Source organism: Podarcis muralis, chromosome 3, assembly GCF_964188315.1.
Source record: "Podarcis muralis chromosome 3, rPodMur119.hap1.1, whole genome shotgun sequence".
NCBI classification, from domain to species: domain Eukaryota; kingdom Metazoa; phylum Chordata; class Lepidosauria; order Squamata; family Lacertidae; genus Podarcis; species Podarcis muralis.
The window spans coordinates 119,692,634-119,714,656 of record NC_135657.1 but is presented as its reverse complement, the minus strand read 5'-3'; the positions used below and the strand labels follow the sequence as shown (position 1 = coordinate 119,714,656).

The 22,023-nt window shown below is 42.0% G+C and overlaps 1 protein-coding gene across 2 annotated transcripts in view; it reads right to left on the bottom strand.

Annotated features, from left to right (window-relative positions):
* Positions 1 to 14,963, bottom strand: part of UGP2 (UDP-glucose pyrophosphorylase 2) — a 32,252-nt gene extending 17,289 nt beyond the window's left edge. Inside the window, exons 1-4 of one of the 2 annotated variants that reach the window (XM_028721893.2) lie at positions 14,827 to 14,963; positions 6,688 to 6,815; positions 4,597 to 4,704; positions 2,079 to 2,264 (exon numbers count right to left, since the gene is read on the bottom strand). In XM_028721893.2, the coding sequence (XP_028577726.1) occupies positions 2,079 to 2,264; positions 4,597 to 4,704; positions 6,688 to 6,801 (408 nt within the window). In that variant the 5' untranslated portion in view covers positions 6,802 to 6,815; positions 14,827 to 14,963. Of the gene's footprint in view, positions 1 to 2,078; positions 2,265 to 4,596; positions 4,705 to 6,687; positions 6,816 to 13,065; positions 13,706 to 14,826 lie in introns of those variants that run through there. The other variant, XM_028721892.2, reaches the window with a different exon arrangement.
* Between the last annotated feature and the right edge of the window lie 7,060 nt (positions 14,964 to 22,023).

Sequence of the window (22,023 nt, the reverse complement as noted above, 5' to 3'; positions counted from 1 at the left end):
CACGCCTCCTCTTAGGTCTGGTCGGGGTTCTTCTGTGAGCTGTCGGTTCCAAGGTCGCCTGGACATTCCCAGAGGACTGCCTTTGCTCCTCGTCTTCATATACCTGATCGACTGTAATGAGGGAGAGATCCTCAAATGGAGTCTGCTCTTCGTCTTCCATGCTAGGGGAAAGGACCTCAAAGCGATTGCGTATTTCTAAACAATCAGAGCGAACCCTGGGCCTCCTACTTCTTTGAGTCACGTTTCTCCATATATCTGGCTCCTGTGTTGGTGAACTAGCCACCTTCTCAGGGGAGTCCCCTGTCTCTTCATTGGTGGAGACGGTGTGCTCTGTTGCTTCCAAGAAGAGTTCCAGCTCTCTAATTCTTTGGAGCGTAGCTACACGTTCCTCCAGTTGCTGGACTTTGTCTTTTAAGAGGGCAATCAACATGCAATTGCTGCAGGTAAAGCTGCCTGCAACCTTTGGCAAGATGGCAAACATTGCGCAGGAACCACAGGCGACTGCAGCTGTTCCCTCACCCTCCATCTTGGGAACGTGTCGTTGGGGGTGACTACAGTGGTCCTCTATCATAAAAAGTGTGGAGACAGGACAAATAAATCCCTCCCAAAAAACCTAGGTCTCCCCCAACAAATGTTTGAGACTAGCTCCCCTAAATCTAAAATATGGATCAAACTGCTGCCCTGAAGCTCTGATAAGCTCCTCCCACAGCTAATCACCTACCTCAACAGAAGCCCTGCCCCCTCTGACCTTTGCCCAGAGAGAGCAGCTAATCAGCCACAAGAAACTCACACAAGAAAACCCTTTTTGTTCCTTCTTCAGCTGCTGCCCTGAAGCTCTGATAAGCTCCTCCCACAGCTAATCACCTACCTATTTAGGTGTATGATTAACAGCAAATAATATAAATTTGTATAAAGATAATTATTTAAAAGCCTGGGAAGATATTAAAATGCTTTTTTCAAATTTGGAAGCTCACTCCGTCACAGGGATTCGAACTGCTGACCTTCTGATCAGCAAGTCCTAGGCTCTGTAGTTTAACCCCCAGTGCCACCCGCATCCCTGGACAACTTATAGAAATTTATTAAAACAAGAGGGTATCAATTAAAATAATTTAAGGAATAATTTAAGGAATTAACAACATGGATACAATATCATAATTTGAATGAAGTATTTAAGAAAAAACAGGATACGGGGGTTTGGGGAACAAATATCCCAACTGGAGAGAGATCTGTTGGAATATAATATAAAAGTGCTGTCTAAAACGTGTAAAATATTATTGGAATAGGAGACAAAGGACAAGCAAGTAAAATCTTCAATGATACATTGGGCAATAGATATTGGTCATAATATAGACATGGAAGCATGGGAACGATTGTGGAATACGAATATAAAAATTACAGCATGTTATGGTTTAAGAGAAAATTATATGAAAATGATGTATCTATGGTATCTAACACCGAGTAAACCGATTTAAATGTACACATCTAAATCAAGGGAAGTAACCCTATATAACTGGTATGCTTACTGTACTATACGTAGACCAATATTAAAATGGAAGCTTCCACATGCTTTGCCCACGGGCTTTTCTTATAAAGATTTAGGGTGACAATCTTAGTTACAGTGGTGCCCCGCAAGACGAATGCCTCACAAGACGAAAAACTCGCTAGACGAAAGGGTTTTCCGTTTTTTGAGTCGTTCCGCAAGACAAATTTCCCTATGGGCTTGCTTCGCAAGACGAAACGTCTTGCGAGTTCTTGCGAGTTTGTTTCCTTTTTCTTAAAGCCGCTAAGCCGCTAATAGCCGTGCTTCGCAAGACGAAAAAACCGCAAGACGAAGAGACTTGTGGAACGGATTAATTTCATCTTGCGAGGCACCACTGTACTTATGAGATTGTAGTAACAATTAAATATTTCTGAACAATGAAAAATTATAGTGCCTGCACAACTCACATTTTCTATAAAACAGAGGTAGCTCCAGCTCCCAACTGTCTGGGATGATGGGAGTTGGAGATAATTCAGCAGCAACCTAAAGGCCCCTACTATAAAGATTTATTAACGGGGAGAAAACAAAAACAAGTTACCTCAATCTGCTGAACGGTGAGATCCAAGAAGGTATTCTCATTTCGCACACCAATAAGACTTTTGGGGCCTTTGCACCCCATACTGGTGCCCAAACCACCATTCAGTTTCACTACAACCAGCTTGTTTAAGACTGAAGCAACACTATCAGGCAACCCCCTCGCTTTTATCTTCTCATACGGTTGTATCTGAAATGCAAACAATGGATTTTAAGAATTATTCTTGTTATTTACATGGTTGAAGTGTCTTGTATGTTTAAAAAATAATACAACAGAGTTTTAAGTTACTGTTCAGATCTGAAATTCTTTAGAAGTATTAAATCAGGAGGAAGCTCTAAACTAAAGATACTTCTAAACGCATTTTAGCTTTGCTAGCAGTATGCCATCCTAGTTAAAGTTAACAATTCATTGCATTTTAAGCTGGGAGGAATATATTTTGAACTTCCACTCCACAAAGATAAGTTGTTTTTCAAGTGTGTCATTTTCAATTTCTACTAGTTTCTTGGCTACTATGTGTGTTAATTATTATTCAGATACACTAACAGACGTGTAAGAGTGTTGCCTGTCTGTATCATAAGCATGTTAATTTTTTAGGGTTTCATAATTTTACTCACTGTAGCTACTTCAGATTAGCCAATTCTGTTATTGAAAACTTTATAGTAAAACTTCAAAGACAAGCTTTAAAGAGTTTGTTAACAATAACGTTAAATACTAGATGAAATTTTCACCCTACCCCTTAGCAATTCAATCACAAAGTACCTTTCCTGGCCCCTGGCTTGATTTTTCACTGCAGACTTTCATGTTTTTCCATTTGTATGACCTTCCCTTTTCTAATCTTTTAACACCTATGTTTCCTTTTTTAAATTTTGGGTTTGTAGTAGCATTGCTGGCTTTAACTGTTCTTTTATATTTTTTATTAAAATCATTTTACTGAATTATGGTGAAGGGCAGGCTATGAATCCAAACAGATAAATGAGGTCACTATGAAGCATTCAGAGCAAGAGAAGAACCAAAACAGCGTTTCAAATACTCTGCAGGTTTCAACTGACACACCATTTTGGCTTGTAATGCACATGATTGTGACTATCTCAAAATGAATTATAACTGGTAAGCTCAGTGAAGCAGATCACAGCTTTTAAAATTACATGTCTGATAAAGTAGTTTCAGGCTGAAAATAAGCCATAGTTGCATATGACTTCATGGTCCATGCTATTCGAATGAGGTTAGGATCCATCTATCTTTCCCACTGCCAGAATAAAAATTCAAAACAAATTTGTTGTTTTTTAAAAAGTTAACATTGAGATTAGAGATATGCAGACATTATTCAATTGCACATGTTTGTTTTTATTTAAAGTCACATCTAAGGCACAAAATTTCATTATAACAGTACCTTTGACGTACAACATAAAGGTAAAGAGACCCCTGACCGTTATGTCCAGTCGTGGACAACTCTAGGGGAGCTGGCGTGCAGCTTCCGGGTCATGTGGCCATCATGACTAAGCCGTTTCTGGCGAATCAGAGCAGCGCGCGGAAACACCGTTTACCTTCCCACCGGAGCGGTACCTATTTATCTACTTGCACTTTGACGTGCTTTCGAACTGCTAGATTGGCAGGAACAGGGACCGAGCAATGAGAGCTCACCCAGTCGCGGGGATTCAAACCGCCAACCTTCTGATCGGCAAGTCCTAGGCTCTGTGGTTTAACCCACAGCGCCACCAACCAAGTTAAAGATAGAAAATTCACTGCAAACAGATGGCTGCAGAAACTAAAGACTTTAAAATATTTTGTGTCCCAAAGAGACACCCATAAAATTTCATTTTTGCTATACTGTATTAGAGGAAGAAAGTAAAGGGAGTCTTTGGAAGCAATGCTACACAGTGAAAAGTGTTTTCATGGATTTGAAAGGTCATACATAACCACTGTAATAATCTATTAATACTTTCATCATGCTCATAAGAAGACCAAGGCAACTAAAAACACAGACTGCAATGATGCTAAGAACATAAAGAAGCAATGCAAAGATAATTACCGTATATACTCGAGTATAAGCCAACTTTTTCAGCACATTTTTTATGCTGAAAAAGCCCCCCTCGGCTTATACTTGAGTGAGGTGGGCAGCGGTGGCGGGACAAGCGGCCCGAAAGGAGCCCTTTCTGGCCGCTGGTCCCGCCACTGCCGCCTGCCTCTCGCAAGGGCAGGCACAGGAGCCGCAGTTGGGAGAGGTGCTGTCAGCGGAGGAGGAGGAAAGCTTTGGAAACAATCTCCACCACCCAGAGGTCAGTTGCCAATATTGGCTAAGATCTCTTAAGTGATGGAGACCACCTCACATCTTGAGGATAGTGAGCTGCTGGTGTGTCATGCGATTTATTGACTTCAATGTAGCATGTAGAGGAAGAACGCTGGTTGGTGGAAACTTGGTTACTGGAAGGTTTTACAGCCCAATCAGCAAGCAAAGGGTGTGGACTCACAAAACAAACAAAATCCACTGCAGTGGGGTTATTCACATAATGTTGCAACTTACAGAATCTTCTGGAGGCCTCTGGATCTTTCCCCAGTCCACAGAAGGTCCCTTTTCTTGTAAGAATCTGTGAAAGAGCTTTTTAAACCCTTCTAGATCTTTCTTAGTGTGCTGAAAGAAGACATGAGAGGGCAAGTTTTTTTAAAGTAGTATTAGCCAAGAGCACAAGTGTCTATTAACTCCAATGCAAGCCCCAGTGAAACCGAGTTTCTTTACAATTCCCATTAAATTAAACAGACTGGTGGGTTCTCTTCCATCAAACTTTCAAGAAACTTTGAGACTCAGAGGTATAACCAGATTTCAAGAAACTTTGAGACCCAGAGGTATAACCAGATTCTAATAGCTGTTGATAAGCCTAGCATTAATACACTTGTCTATTTCTTCTTTAAAGCTATCTCACCTAGTACCCACCACATCTTTTAGGGAATTCCATGTCAATTATTAGTTTTGTCAAGAAACAAATGCTTCATTCTCACTTCTAATCTTTCATAAATGTCACACCACTCCTTTTTGATGGGAGTGCCTGAATTGTGGGACCCTCCCCCCAATGATGGCTATAGCAGTCCCAACTCAGTTTTCCTTTTAGGTTGGTGGTCAAGGGGCTTTTGTTCCATTGCACATTTTGTTAATGTTTTTTAATTTTACTTAGTTATGAGAGTGGTCAACAATCTTTATACACCTATGAACAGACATGCATTTTTGAGCAAGTGCCATGGGCATCGCCACTTCTGGTTACTTCTCTCCCCTCCCCAAGAGAGACAGAAAGCACACAAATACTTTGTTTTCCCAATATAACTGGGTTGGATCCAGCAGAATAATTCTGAGCTCTGAAAAGCACATGTAAGTTAAAAGAGGAAATGAGTGTCACTCTTCCAACTTTCCCCTTTAGCTCTGGGTAGTTTTCAAAGGAGAAAAAGTCACTTTCACCACCTCATGGCAGGAGGGAGGCAGCTCACAAGACATCAAACCACTTTGTGTTTTTTTCTTAAGAGTCAATCAGTTTATAATTTTTAAATAAAAGCAAGGGCAAATTTGTTCACTGTATTATGGTTTGAATGCACTTCTGGATTATGTTACAAAGGTGTTGCAAAGATTTCTTAGAAATTTAAAAAAAGAGTTTCTTTACTAAGTTCAAAGATGTAACTTCTTTTCTTAGGAGTATTTTCTCTAAACTATGAAGTCCCAGCCACCTTAGCCTTTCCTGGCAAGAAAAGCTCTCTAATTCCATATTTATTTTAGATGGCCTTTACTAGCTGTACATCATCCTTTTTGAAAATACAACCAACTACCTGAACTACACATAATATACTAAATTAACTGCATCTCTGATAATATTCTAATACTTGCTGTTTTAATTTCCAGTCCCTTATCTAATTTGAAATCTGGAATATGCTTTGTTTTCACTTCAGTGAGCTTCACAGGGTAGTTACAGCTAATTAGATCCTGTGCATGTGAAGCTGGGAAATTTGTCCCCAAATGCAAGAGTCTGCACTTACACTGTTCTCATCTGCTACTTGTTGCCCATCCACCCAGTTATGCAAGTTATACATGTAGAGTTTGTAGTCATCTTGGGATTTTCCACTGTGTAACATCCAACAATGTCCTACTGATGTCTCATAATATCCAAGCACAGATGTCTGCAATGTCAGAGTGAGGGAAATGTCCCAAGTGGCTGGGCAGGAAAAGCACACTCTGTCATCACACAGTTTGGGCAAATGTATCAGCTGATCCGGTCTTAAGACACCATTAGTTTCAACAAAATGAAAAGCAATATACTAGCGACTGTATTCTAAATAAAACTGTACTTTACTACAGTCCTGTGGACCTACATACCAAAGAACAAGAGAGTTTCTCAACAGGCCTGAGTTTTACATGATTAGCAGGTCCAAAGATGTCGGTCTATAACTTATTTCATTTATTTATTATTTATTCAATTTGTTAGTCATTTTATCTTGCGTAAGGCAACCCAAAGCAACTTAAACCAATTTAACATGAAAATGTTCATCTGCCCATATTTCAAATATTCTTCTAAATTTTTAGAAGTCATACCAAAAGCACTTCCCTCGTGCACATTTAAATAATTGAAGTCCCTACCTCTAGTTCATTCTGTGGGGCAGTACCAAGTATCTTGTCCAGTTCCACTTTCATGGAATATTCCAGTTCTTGTCTAATCGCTTCCTGGAATTGGGAAGTACCGGCCTGAGACATCGCTTTGCTAAAATCTTTATAAAAAACAGAGAGAGGTAGAGAGATGGGAACAAAACGCTTGTGTGGTAAAGTGCAGGTAACTAAGAATGCATTAGAAAGCAGTTTGGTATTGTTTCAGATTTCTTTTCTACAGAATTAAAAGTCACACCATGCTTCCATTTTATTAATCAATGGACCAAAGGAAGAGGATGCACTTCCATTTGTGTATGTACTGAAATAACAGACAATGTGGCCATCAATAAAAATCTAAGAACTAATAGCAATCTTGCAAGCAAGGGCATCAGGCTGTTCAATAGCCAAGCATTGCAGATTTGCCAAGCAATACAAAATATGTCGTATAAAAATAGAAACCTGCTCATGAACTGTCATGCTCCATGACAGCTAGCCTCCCGTAATGTGTCTGTTATTATCTCCCTCTCTTAAAAACATCCACTTATCCAGGTATTCAGCCATTACTAAGCAACACAAAAAGTGAATTGCTCTATCCCTCTCATCTGTATTTACTTTGTTTCTTAAAGCCACTTATTTCACACATGCAAAGAACAAAATCAGCATCTAGTATGAAGCCTGAGACTGCTGATTCGCCTTATATTGCTTTGGTAATTTTTAAAACAAACTCCCCCTTTTAATGCATAAATGCCTTGAACATATTGGTAGTCTCAGGAAAAAACACAAGATTAATTTGGGAATGCAGCTCTAGGGGGAAAAATTGAAGTGACAAATATAAGTGAGATTCTCAAACACACATCTTCTTTTGTAACAGAAATTGTGAACAAAGTTCAAAATCATCCAGATGAAAATGTCTGTTTCAACATGCAAACATTGCTTTTCATTTTACAACACTCCTGATTCAACAGAAAGGCATTTCTAGGTGTTGCAATAATTGCCCAGAGCACTTTTGTTTTATGTGGAAATAGCTCTAACATGCTTAATGGCTTTCATTATATCAGAAGGTATGTGGCACTTTCTAATTCCTCTGTTAAGCATGCAATAGCCACTTTTGTTTTTCAGGGAGGAAAGTGTTGCAATTACAGTGGTACCTCAGGTTACATACGCTTCAGGTTAAAGACTCCACTAACCCAGAAATAGTGCTTCAGGTTAAGAACTTTGCTTCAGGGTAAGAACAGAAATCGTGCTCCGGCGGCGCGGCGGCAGCGGAAGGCCACATTAGCTAAAGTGGTGCTTCAGGTTAAGAACAATTTCAGGTTAAGTACCGACCTCCGGAACGAATTAAGTACTTAACCTGAGGTACCACTGTAATGTACTACAGCAGAAGACAAGGAAAGAGACTGACATTCCAAAACTTTTTGGTACAATGCAATTATGTGCACATAGTTTGGTAGGTAAGAGTATAAATAATCATATTTGAAAAATTATCATGAAAAATTCAATGAACATAGAAAGTGTTCATTTAAAGGCTGCCGGGACGGAATTCCGGGCATGGCATCATCATCGCAAAGCCCACCAACCAGATCAACCTTAACAACAGATCTTGACCAGGGCTTTAAAGGCCAATTGTAGCATTTGGTCACATTCTTGGGCATACATACACACAGTCCTTCATATCATCAGATTATATAGCATTCTGAGGTTTACATGTCAGAATCAATACCAAATTGAACTTGGAAATAAATGGGAAAACAATGCAGCTAATGCAAAATTGGTGTGATCTGATCAAACCACCAGGCCCCCACAAATATTTGGGGTGGGGGTTAATTCTGCACCAATTCCCAAACTGTTGTCAAAGGCAGACCTCCTATATAGAGGTCACCTGTGCTTCCATAGGTGACAATAGACCAAGGAGTACCCCAAACTTCATACCGGGGGCAGTGTTGGAGGAAGCCTGGTCCAAAACTGACTGCAAACCTTCATCAGATCAGAGGTCTTCCACTAACTCCAAGTTGTTTGCCCTTATCCCACAACTGCCTCCAAATACCTGGTTAAGGTATCTACTGCCTCCCTGGGATAAGCAGATAAAACAAAATATATTGTGTTTTCTGTATACAAAATGTGATTTCATAGAATCAGAGTTGAAGAGACCCTGAGGATCATCTAGTCCAACCCCGTACAATGCAGGAATATGCAGCTGTCCTCTGCTCTAGCCCCCAAATGACCTCTCCTACCAGTTTCACTGGAATGTAAAAAAGTGTAGGTGACAGGCTGGAAATCTAACTTTCTTTTTATTCTCCCTCTAGTGCCGAATTCAGCCTAATTAGATCCAATAATTAATCTTCTTTATGTTTCCGTCAGCTTAAATGTAGTTTTCGGAAGATCTCTGCTGCAGGGGGGAGTTTGAGGCTTCGCTCCCGCAGAGTTGCAATACTGCCATGTCCGCAGGCTCAATCACCGGTCCCGTCCCCCCCGTTCCTCTTAGAAAAGGGGTTTGAGGGTCGCAGGAGAGCCCTTTTGCAGACTGCTGGACCCCTCAACACCTTGAGAACCCTCTCAAGACTTTTAAGGGGGTGCACCTCGCCTTGGTGCTTCCCCCGGTATCTCCACGGGGCTCGAGTCCGTCAGATGATCGGACTAGCACTCCTTTGTGCCATTTGCAGAAACAGGAAGTCAAAGTCCCATTTTGTCAAAGCATGGATACCATGGCTGATGGTATCAAAAGCTGCTGAGAGTCCAGAAGCAGTAACAGGATTGCACTCCACCAACCATCTCTTGGTGAAAATCATTCACCAGGATTTTCCAAAGCAGTTTTTGTGTTGTGAGTGGGCACTGTTGTTTTGGAAGATGTTTAGTAGGGCCAGTTCTGGAGTGCCTTCTAATATTTGCTTAGTTATTTTGCATATTTCTTGTATGATTGATGTCCAGAAGATTTGGATTTTAGGACATTCCCACCACATGTGGAGGTACGTGCCTGGGGAGGTGCATCCTCTCCAGCATTTTGGTGAGGTTCCTGAGCTTACAGTGGTACCTCAGGTTAAGTACTTAATTAGTTCTGGAGGTCCATACTTAACCTGAAACTGTTCTTAACCTGAAGCACCACTTTAGCTAATGGGGCCTCCTGCTGCTGCTACGCCGCCGGAACACGATTTCTGTTCTCATCCTGAAGCAAAGTTCTTAACCTGAAGCGCTATTTCTGGGTTAGCGGAGTCTGTAACCTGAAGCGTATGTAACCTGAGATACCACTGTATGAGCATTAGTTTCCGTGGTGTTAGGTACCACCTGTGAGTTTCAGATTGAGTTCTTTTCTTTTCGCCGATATGGATTTGAAAGGTTTAGACCACATTCTGGTCCATTAGGTGGGGTTAATCTCATAGCCTATGTCGTTCCCCCATTGTTTTTTTATTACATATAGGGGGTTTGTGGGATTTTGGAGTAGTATTTTGTATACTGCAGATACCGTCCCTTTGTTGTGTCCCTTTGTTGTTAGGAGGTTTTCGAAGGTTGTCAAGGGCCCAGTTGCAGCTGATTTTACTACTCGAAACCTGGCAAATCAAAGGCTTATACCACCTAACAGACTTCTACAAAAATAACAAACCCATATTAACACAAGAAATAAAAGACAAACTAGGGGACACCCAAATGCCCTGGCTAACACATCACCAATTACATGCCTTCTTAAACAATTCAGAGACAGTTGTTGACTAACAATGTGATGAGTGTGATCGTTAGGCAAGTGCCATTTAAATGTTAAGTGCAAGAAGAAAGGTGGTCTCTCTCTTTTTCTAGCAATACTCTTATTAACACATGTCCCAAATTTATATTAGGGTCACATTCAGTAAGAAGGGTTTGGTTAAACAGTTGGAAATCATGCTTATGTGAGCTAAGGCCCAATAATCTGTCCAAATAAATTGCTCATGTAAAAATTAAGTGTTATCATCTGGCTGTGAATATTGAATTTAGAGGAAGACTAGGCAAGATCCAGCCAAAGTCTCATTCATTTCAGTGGGAGGGTTAAACATGCACTTAGCTCTACTTCACTGAAATCAAAAGGATATTCCATTCCTATTGATTTTTATTTCAAGACAATTTCCACTGAATTCAATGGGACCTCTTTGGGACTAGGTATGCATTGGATATTCGCTCCGTGTTTTATGGAGACTGATCTTTTAAAGCACCATACCAAATATTTTATATGTTGCAATGAAAACCATACCTGCACACTTCTTAGGATTTAGGACAACAGTTCTGGCATCATGTAGTTTTTGCTATGCAATTTAGTTCAGTCATTCTTTCTCCCTTGGAATTGATGGTATTTTATCATATGAATAAGTGTAAAATCCTAAATTCTTTTCCACCCATCTACCAATTATCTGCCTGAATAAATAATAAATCCAAGTGTGTGGCTGAGTTTTAATAGCTAACGGTCCATCAAATTACTAGGCCTAAATGCTTAAAATAATCCCCAAGTATGAAACTTGAAATAAAACAGTAGTCCTAAAAACAAAACAAAAAACAAGAAAAATAGTATGTTATCATAGATGGATATTTAATACCTTAAGTATAGTTTCAGCAAAGGTTTGGACCAAACCTGGCTTGCCTGAATAGAATACGCTATACAAACTCACAGCACAGAAAGGAGCCTTGGTTACAGTTTCTTTTTAAAAACTAGTTTACAGAAATGTTAACAGGTATTACCATAGAGCAAAGTAGCCCCAAGGAGGGATTTTTAATACATGTCATACAAGATATATTTATGCAGCCAGTAACACACAGGTTTTAAGAATACTTTACTGGCTAAAGAATTAAGGCACGCAGCACAAGTGTCATGTGTAGGCCATTGCCTGTTACCTCATCTGTAAACAATATGCTGTAGTAATTTAATGTTAAATAGCAATTATCTTTTAAAAATATCAAATATAATGGGAGAACAGTGTACACTGTTCCCTAAAGATCAAGCTCATTTTCTTTTGCCAACACTTAGTCTACATTTTAGCCTTCTTAAAATTAGCTCACAGCATTTTATGTATTCTACTACACCCACTCTGCATTTAAGGGAATAAAATCTGACGTACCATGAAGCAATTTCACCCAAGCATACAGTTACAAACCATTTGAGCAAAAGTAAATAGGAAGCTGTTACGCGTAAACTCCTCATCTTCTACTCATAGTGATAGAAATCTCCAGCAGGCTGGGAAATACCATGTCAGGTTGTAAGCATAGAAGGGGACATTTCGAAGTGTTTAAATGTATGCTAAAAATACAACTGTTTTGATTCCAATAAGGCAATTAAATTTACCTTTAACCTAATAAAACTGACACTCTGAGAAACATAAGCAACCTCCCCCTTTTATACACAAAATGGCCTCCTCCAGTATTGGGCTTTAAAAGTGCAATAGCACACATAAGGAGAACATTTCATCGTCCCTTGTTGCACAGAGTTGACTGGCTGTAGGTAGATGACTTTCAGGTTCAATCAGCCTTGCTCTTAGCTCTCTTATTAGTCTGCCTACAAGCAAGACATAATCATACTGCACTCGTATACTATATATTCTACAGTATCCCCCCCCCAAAAAAAATCAATACTTGACTTTTAATATATTCTCTCAGTTCAAAGTACTGTATTCTGCACAATTTACACATAAGGACTGAAAATCTGATCTGTTTTCTCCAAGTAGGTAATTATAAAGTTTTTCTGGCATACAAAAGGGCACAAACTTTTAATTTAAAACAATTCACACTGTTGCAAGAATCCTTTTTTTTTTTTCTTCAAAGAAAATAAATGTATCAGTCATCAGGCTTCCTGAAACGTTTTCTTATGGACTTTTCCAAATTTCGCAATAGAAGTCTCCGAGAATCAAACCACTTACACAGAACCCGTGGAATGAGACAGCCATACCTTACCAGAAAAATCTCACGCTATAATTCACCAGAAACTATTACACCAAACCACAAGACATGTAGATAAAGGTTTAAAGACCACTGACTGTTGTCGACAGAAAGGCCAGGCAACAAATCTGGACGGACCCAGTTACTGACCCCACCTGCAATTGCCAGATTCAGAGGCAGCGGCTACAAGCCACTTCAGTCCGGTTTTGCAATGTTATGTATTGAAAGAAGAGAAAAAGAAAGCCTACATACTCTCTCACCCAAGAATCAGCTGAGAGAAAGCGGCCGTGCTCCGCTGTCACCCGAGCAACAACGAGAAAATATGCTTAATTAACCCAACGATACTCCCTTTCAAGCCCCCTCCTTTTACCACCCATCACCACTGCATTTAGGCAGCCTCGGCTTGTGAAAAATAGCTGTTTTATTTAAAAGCACACACAACCCCGGTCATCATGCAGCTTTAAAGGAAAACTAAGTAGTTCCTACCTTTTGCAAATGACATTTTAGAGCTTTATGGGGGGATACTCTTGTTTTATAAATATAGAAAATATTTAAGACACGCTTCTCCCCACAAAAATTACAAGAAACGCTCGGAAAAATAGGAAGGTTGGTTTGGGAGGTTGTTGTTGTTGTTTGTCCTTGCCGCCCTGCTTCGTGTATATCTCAGTTTAAAAGCATCGAGAATAGGTTAAAAATATATATATTAAAAACCAAAATAAACTCCCCCGCAAAAAACCGCTAAAAGAATTTTCACGTAAATTTCCTGTCTTGCCCGATTTCCCCGATCCTTCTCTACATCTGCCCTCGGAAATAAATGAATAGGGCAAGCTGGTTAAGAGGGGAAAACCACAAAGAATTTAAATTTCCTCAATGAAGGAGGCGGGCCTAAAACTGTGTCTCGCCACCCCTTCGCCCTCCCCTTTCCCCGCGGAGGGCCGGCGCCTCCCCAGCCTCCCTGATTCGCGGCGCCCCGCTGCAGGCGGCTCCCCGGGGGGAATCTCCCCTTCCGGATTGGGGCCAGGGGCTCCCCCGCCAAGCCCTGCTCGGAAGGGCTGCCGTGAACTTAGGGGGCTCAGCGCTTCTTCTCCGCGTGCCAAAGGGTGGCTGGGGGAGCACAAGGCGAGGATGACCCGCAACTCCTCCTGCCTGCCTGCCCGCCCCCGAGTTTCAAGGGAAATCTTCGAATAGTAAACCTGCTTTTCCCAAAGGTGGTGCGTTTCCTCCTCCAGCAGCTCAGCAGCTGCTCTTGCCCCCTTAAAGCCCTGCTTCCCTGGATAGGAGGTGCGCTATTGGGATCTGCGGGTGTGCCCTGAGTAAAATACAAGACAAAAACGCACACGATAAAATGTCCGCCCAGCTCCCCTCTCTCCTATGTATCCTAGAGGCGTTGGAGGGACATTTTAGCATTTTTTTTGGGGGGGGGGTCTTGTCTTTACTCAGGAGCAAGCCCCGCAGAGGTTGGCATTGTTTTACAGTAAGGCCACGTGTCCTGAATTTTCAAAAAAGGATCGGCTGAAAAGCTCCTGCGAAACTGCCACGGGCGGACTTTGCTGAGCGGAGGCAAACGCGCCGGCTTCCTCCCACGCGGTGCGCAACTCCTGCCTCGCACTGGCTCAGCGCAGGGCGCAGATACGCGGCCCCTTTTCTCTGGCTCTCCGCATCCCGGAGGCTCACTTGAACCATCTGTACTGAGAGAAGCTGCAGAAGGCGGCGCAAATGTGTGGCGGGGCCGCTGTTGTGCGTTTCGGGGGGGGGGACGGGGGACACGCGTTTCCTCCGCCCGGGCAAGCGGAACGCGGCCAGCGCCATCATTGCGGAGCACCAACCCCCCCCCCCCCGCCCGCTAGAATTCCTTGGCACAGGAAGAGCTCCGTTCCTGGCGGCGCCCTCGCCCCGGGGCAGACCCTTCAAGGCTGCCAAGGCGGAGGCAGCGGGGGGGGGGTCAGGAGATGTCTCTGGCGCCCTCTTCCCGGGTCTCCCCGCAGGAGGGGGAATGGCGGGGGGCGGAGTGACGGGGAGCAACCCTCGCCCCCAAGCCCACCCCCCAAGCCCTCCTCCGGCCGCCCAAGGCGCCGCCTCGCTATTTGTAGCCGCAGAAGAACCCGCCATGGCGGGCACCACACGCCCACAGACGGGAGCTGCGTGACGGGGAGGCGCCATCCACGGAGGGAGGGAGGGGCAATGGCGGCGGAGACCCCCCCCCCCCGCCCGACCCCGCTCTTGCCGAAGCCAGTAGATAGTCGTTACCTCCTTTCCGCCCCTTTTCCAATGTTTCACCTATTTCCCGGGGGCGGGCGGGGGGAGGCACTGCTTGTGGGTGGGAAAATATATTTATCTATACTGTATATCTCATAGGAAGCTCGGGGCTCCTCAAAGGGGCTGGAGGGGGACGAGGAGCGGCCTCGCCAGCAGCAGCAGCAGCAGCAGCAGCTGAGGCAAAACAGCAGCGCGGCCTCCTCCTCCTCCTCCTCCTTCTTCTTCTTCTCCGGCCTCGCGGCCCCTCGCGAACGGAAGCGCCCTCTCCGCAGGCCTTGAAGGGCAGCGCCGCCTGCGCGACGCCGCCAATCAGAAAGCGGGCCAAGCCAGGAGGGCGGGCCTTTCGGCGGCCTTCGCTTCTTTGCCGGCGCGAGGCGCTTCTCCTTGGCTGACGTGGCTTCGGCCTCCAGGAGCGAAGAAAGACCCCGCGAGCCTTTCCCCCGCGTGGAGGGGCGTCGGAGGGGTCGCCGGCCGATATAAAGTGGTTTTATTCCGAGACAGGCGCCTTGACTTCTCCTCCTTTCGGCGCCTGCTAAAAAAACCTTTTGGTGAGGCCAGGGTCAGCTTAGAAAGTTGAGGTGATTTTAAACCTTTTCGGTATTTTAATTTTTGTCATGTTTTACAGGAGGTTTGTGATTCCTTTTTCGATTCTCCTGTCTTGGAGGAGGGTTTGTTTGCTTTACAGTCAAGCTGTGTATATAAATTTTACGAAACAAATTATTGTTTATTATTTGTTTCACAAAATTTATACACCGCTTGATTATTTTTTTTAAATCCTCCATACGGTTTACAAAAAGACAAGACGACAATACTTTAAAGAATACAATAACGTTTAAAATTCAGCTCATCACAGTCTCCAACATTGCTTCAGGCGACCCTGAAAGAAAGGAGAAACTTAGCTAAATGTCATACACATATTGATGATGTAACGCAATGAACCATAAACAATAAAGCAACATTTTAAAAAAATTAAGGTTGCAACTCTAAAGTACACTTATATTGGAGTAAGGCTTTTAGGTAGCATTTCTATGCACAGGTTTATCGACAGGTTTCTTTACCTCTTCCTGGCAGGTGTCCTAATGTAGCTGGGCTGCTATTAGTGGAATGGATGAGAGCGAGGGACAAGTCTGCAAGGCGGGTTGTGCTTATGCAAGATTCGCCTCTTCTGAAAGCCTTTTCTCCCCCTTTCTCTTTGGCAGTAAGACGTAGTCCAGAACCACTCTCCTTGTGTCTTACTCTACTCACTAAAATAGCTGGAATGTCTTATTTATGAGACCTAAAAGCTATTCATAATATTATCACACAATATATTTATGATGTTCTTGGGCAGTGCTATGTTGCAGCAATCTTTGTGTTGGACAACAACTCTTACTGCAAACTCAAAAAATATATTTTGGGTTTTGCAATGGCAGTTAAAAGATCGCTAAACCTCTTGCCATGCCCCCATATATAGAAGAAACTTATTTGTTTCTTCTATATATGTGACTAAGAAGAATGGACAGTTTCTTAAAACAGTCCCAATCCAATGCTAATATTTAATGATATGTTGTAGTATTTTAAAATTTCATTAAAGGTTTCAGATCAAATTAAATGGCAGCATTCCTATTTGTTTAAAACTAATATTTAATGTGTCAATTAAATTAAATTTAATGTTTCAATTATTTAAAACCAATAATTCATGTTTCAATTAATTATAAAATCACTGGGTTTACTGATGGATCCAGCTTGTAATTGTGGTCCATGAGGCCTTTGCGGCATGTAGCACCTTCCATCAGCTAAGGCCATTGCACCAGCTACAATCCTTCCTGATCAGAGAATGCCTGACCACAATAATATGGGCCTGCTTTGGAAGATGCCTCAGGAGTTTAGACTTCAGCTAAATGAAACCAACTTTAAAGAACATCTACCAGTCCTGAAACTGTTTTACTGGTATGTTTCCTAGCACAATTCAGACAAGTGGTGCTTACCTTAAAGTGCTGTGTAGCCTGGTAATAGAAGGACTGGCTTTTCTCCACCTACTGAACTTAGACAGATGGCAAGAGTTGAGGGCTCACTCCACTATGAAGTCCTGTTTATGAAACTCATTCCCCAGGGAGACTTACCTGGCACCTGATCTTATGTCTTTCTGGTCTTTTTATTTTCCCCAAGTCTTTTTTAAAAAAACCTCTGTCTGTCTCTGTTTGTGGTGTTTTTCTGCCTCTACTGTTTTTCCCCTGCTTTATTTTTTCTGTTATTTATTGTTTAGATTGTTTGTAGTGATTTAAATGCTACCCTGAGATGGTTCTTTCCTATTGTAGAGCAGGTTACAACTTTCTTATAATAAATGAACTGGAAAGTCATTCAGTCCATCTCCAAGGGCAGATAGCTAAACCAGATCCCCAGCCCTGCAGAAGCTGGCCAGAAGAGCCTAAAATCTAAGCCTTGGCCAGGTAACTCTCTTCCCAGGACAACAGCCCTTTCCCGACATGTAGCTCTCATAACAATAATAATTGCACCAACCAGGAAAACAGAGCCACCCTCACTAGCCTCATCCCCACCATGGTGTCCCTGTTCTCCATGTGTTGTGATTACATCCTCTGCTTTTTCCTTGGCGGAAGCAGGGGGGTGCATACCCCTAAACATCCTTGTACTTTTGCCCATTTACTGTATTTATTTTCTCCAATTTGAACTATAAAATGATGATTTTCTTGAGTCAAAATGAGACTACCCCTAAACATTTTTTTAAAGAAAAAAAGCACTGGTTACATCTGTAGAAGAGTCTCTTCCCTGCATGTAGGCTCCCCTTGGATGTAGAGCTCTGCCATGTATGAGAAAAACCTATGAGGGCTATAAAGTGCTAAGTCACACCTCATTGATATTGAAGCCCAGCATCAGTAGCTGAGGTTCAGGGGGATTAGTGGTCTTGTGTGTCACCTTTGAGTGATGCCAAAGGGCACTAAAGGGTGTGGAGCTCTGGACTGATACTCAGGGCAGGCTTTTAGGAATGAGCTGGCCAATTTTCCACTCCAGAAATTTCCTTCTTCAATCAATGCTCGGTTGTCCTCAACTTTCTGTGATTCCTGTGTCTTCTTAACCCTCATCGGAAAATTCTGGGAGCATTATTTAATCTGCAAAGCTTCAGCAAAACATATGTGCCTACCTGGTTATGATTCCTTTATCTGACACTGTAGCAGGGATGGGGGAAGTTGTGGCCCTCCCACCCATCCCAATTAGCATGGTCAGTAGTCAGGAATTATGGGGCTTGTAATCCAACAATACCTGGAGGGCTGCAGGTTCCCTCATCCCTGCACTAAACTAGTAAAGTGGGTTGCAGCAGATGTTTCTATTAACCCCAAGCCTGTTTCATTAAGTCACAGTGATGCAGCATGTTTGTAAACCCATATTTTCCACATACGTGTGACCTGTTGTAGGCTGAAGCAGCCATTCCCATGTGCACTGTATTGATTCTGTAATTTATGACTGTGTGAATATGGCCTCTAATTTCCTCCCTGATAAAACCTCACAACTATTCAGAGAATAGACATATGACAAAAATTTCCTCCCTGATAAAACCTCACAACTATTCAGAGAATAGACATATGACAAATTGTTTATGCCTGTTCTTTTGGCCAGTCTACTTGATCACATCATTTTGGGATCTTGCCTGATGAGAGAAGAAGTTCCATTGAGGGAGGCTTTAAAGGGAGGAGTAGAACATTACAGTGTTTACTTAGCAATTATATTTGGATGTAATGGCTCCCAGAGAGCTAGATTCATTATGTGTGCATCTGTTTTGCCTTCCTGCAGCAATCTCAAGTGGTATATAGTATATTTATTAAGAGAATAACAAATAAAGTTTTGTGACAAATACATGTTAAAATGTAGACAAGTTCAAATTCTAGCCTGCCTTAATATTAGATCCAGAAAGCACATGAGTGAGGCATCTTCTGCCTTCTTCTCTAGGCACAGTTAGTCCTTTCATAGCAGATTTATTGCATGGAGGGGAAGTCCGCCAAAAAACCATAAATTTAAAAGCTACAAATTTCTACACTCTAAAACTTGTCTAACACCTTGTTCATGTTTTCTTCCTTATTCCAGCACCAATTCTGTATTTAAATCTACACAGATCCTTATATGAATACACTGTAAAAGATAAATAAAACAGGTCATTGCTTTCAATGTATCCATGTGGCTACATCCCCTTATAATTTATCACCTTCTGTTCAGAAGACACATTTGCTTTTCCCCAGTAGATTTGCACACATCTTATTCAATACATAGTCACTTTGGGATTCAATACATGCTGCAGGAATTCACTTTTCAACACACACACACACACCCCAATCAGTTGACTTGCTCTCTGGACATGCTGTGAATATTATACACGACTATATTGATATGTGCAAATCTAATGAAGAGTCAGCATAGGTTAGCATAAATGTATTTGAAAAGGTCATGTGAATCAGTCGTAACTAAACAAAGAAAGCTTTCCAGGCATCATTTACAAAAGTCACATTGGACCCTAACATGGTTTAAGAGCTCCAAAGAAGGAACTCTAGGAATCTGGAGGAACTTCAATAAGAGGAATCCACCACATTAGCTTCAGGCACCAACTATCAAGACAAAGGAAGATTTGTTTAATTTAGTGTGTTAAGGAGGTGCATGGGTGTGAGAATAGGTGCGCCTGCTCCTGGTAAATTCAACACAAAGAGAGAGAGAGACGAAAAGGAGGCCTTGAAAAGAAAGTTATGAACTACAGAACTAAACCTAGTGCTGTGAAGTTGCCAGTGGCGTTGTACTATTTGTATTTTTAAAGGTTCTTTAATTCTCTGACATTTAACAGCTTCATATAAAGTACAAGCATTGGCTTTCATCTCCGTACATAAATTTTATTTTATATTCCTCTGAGGAATCTCTGAGAACATCATTCTTGCAAACTAAAAATAGTGTCAAGGAACACTCAGAAGCAAGCAGCTAACCATTTACATCCAGGTTGCTTGAATGATCCAGAATCCATTACCCTTACCATAAAGCGTGGTGATTAATAATTAAAGGAAAGCCAAATGCTATTCAAGGTTTCATATTTGAGTGTGCAAGTTGTGAGATGGAAAAGTATTGCGTGTGTATGTATATATGTGGGGGGTGTATGTGTGTATAAAGGTTCTGTGCTCTGTTTTATAATCCTTCTCTTTGACAGCTGCGTTAAGTGAAACACAATTTTTACACCAATAATTGACCTAAAAGTATCCACAACTATAAACATGAATAGCATTCGTAGATGAGCCTTTATTTCTTCATACATACTGTCTATTGTTTGACGTAGAAATTGATTGGGATCTCTCATGTTTCTATCCAACACCACTATCTAACTATATAACAGTTTAGGGATGTTGGAAGCCATCCAGACTGGCTGGGGAAACCTAGCCAGATGGATGAGGTTTGTTTGTTTGTTTGTTTGTTTGTTTGTTTGTTTATAGGAGGAGCTAGTCCATGGGGACGCGGGTGGCGCTGTGGGTTAAAGCCTCAGCGCCTAGGACTTGCCGATCGAAAGGTCGGCGGTTCGAATCCCCGCGGCGGGGTGCGCTCCCGTCGTTCGGTCCCAGCGCCTGCCAACCTAGCAGTTCAAAAGCACCCCTGGGTGCAAGTAGATAAATAGGGACCGCTTACTGGCGGGAAGGTAAACGGCGTTTCCGTGTGCGGCTCTGGCTCGCCAGAGCAGCGATGTCACGCTGGCCACGTGACCCGGAAGTGTCTGCGGACAGCGCTGGCCCCCGGCCTATAGAGTGAGATGGGCGCACAACCCTAGAGTCTGGCAAGACTGGCCCGTACGGGCAGGGGTACCTTTACCTTTACCTTTAGTCCATGCAAAGTGGACTAGACTATGAAGCGGGTGGAGAATCAGTACTTAAGGCAGTCAAGAAAAGTTACTGAAGATGATTACAGATTGTTGAACATAGAAAAGAAAACATCAACGTTTTCTATATAACAGAAGTGAGCCAAAAAGGGCGGGGGGAGATTCAGATTGTCAGATTTGTATACTTGACCGTACATGCATTTTTATGCAAAGTTTTTAGGAATGTGGAGGTGGGGGAGAACCAAAAGTAGGCAGAAAAAATAAGGATGCTAAAAATACTCATGGCAGTTTAAGCATTTATTCATCTATTGCCAATCAGCACAGCAGCATTCCTTTGATACTTAAAAACTCCCCTCCCCAGGGCCTTTTATGACAGATTTCAATAGTACTACAGTACATAGAAACAGTAAAACTTTTCCTCCAAGACAATCATTGGCAAAAGTAGAGTAGGAGGCTTCGGGTATCATTTGTATCATTTTCCCTTGTGAAACTAGACATTTTTTAAAGAAAGGGGGAGCAAAATACACCCGTTTGTGCTCTCTTTAACTAGAAATGCACTTTCTCTCTATCACACACTTAAAGCTACTTAAAGCTACTCGACAGCAGTCTCTGATCAGATTAGATCAGAATTCTCCTTTTAAAGCCATGAATTTGCAAAATGAGAACAGGTTCCGGGAAGTAAAATGCATTTCTAAACTGCCTATCAGTTCCTGGTTCATAGTCGCCTCCTTCAAAAAGCAAATAAACACTAGTGGCAAGAGAGCAACTGAAAGGAATTTCCTCTAGTTTTATATTCCCAAGGGAGTGATTAGCACAGTTAATTAGAACCCCAAATCGGATTAAAGGGATCGAAATAAGCAGTGTGACTTTCAGAGTCTCTGAGCACAGCTGAACATGTTTTTTGTATGTTAACAAACCTGAAATATTCAGCAGTAGCAGCAGACTAAATCTGGAAGGCACTCTTATTAAATTGGCAACTTTGTTTTGCATGGCACAGCTCTCTTTTTCCTCCAAGTTTTCATTTTTGGTTTCATTGGCCATCAATCTGCATCCTCCACAATGTATGAGACCGAGTGTTCTGTAGCATAATATTCACCCCCCACAAAAAATAGCAGAGAATATTATGGGGGCAGGGAATGCAAACTTTCATTTTCTTCTAGGGGGAAGGATAGGTAAGAAAGTCTCTTGACATTTTATTTTTAAAAATGTGGATTCACCATTAGCAAAAATTGGGAGTCATGAGGATGTGGGTTCACATGCATTTCCCTCCATTATTCAGCACTGTTTCAAAGTAAACATGTACAGTCTTGTTCTGTTAAGGTACAATAATCCTGGAACTCTAAGATAATGGTGTA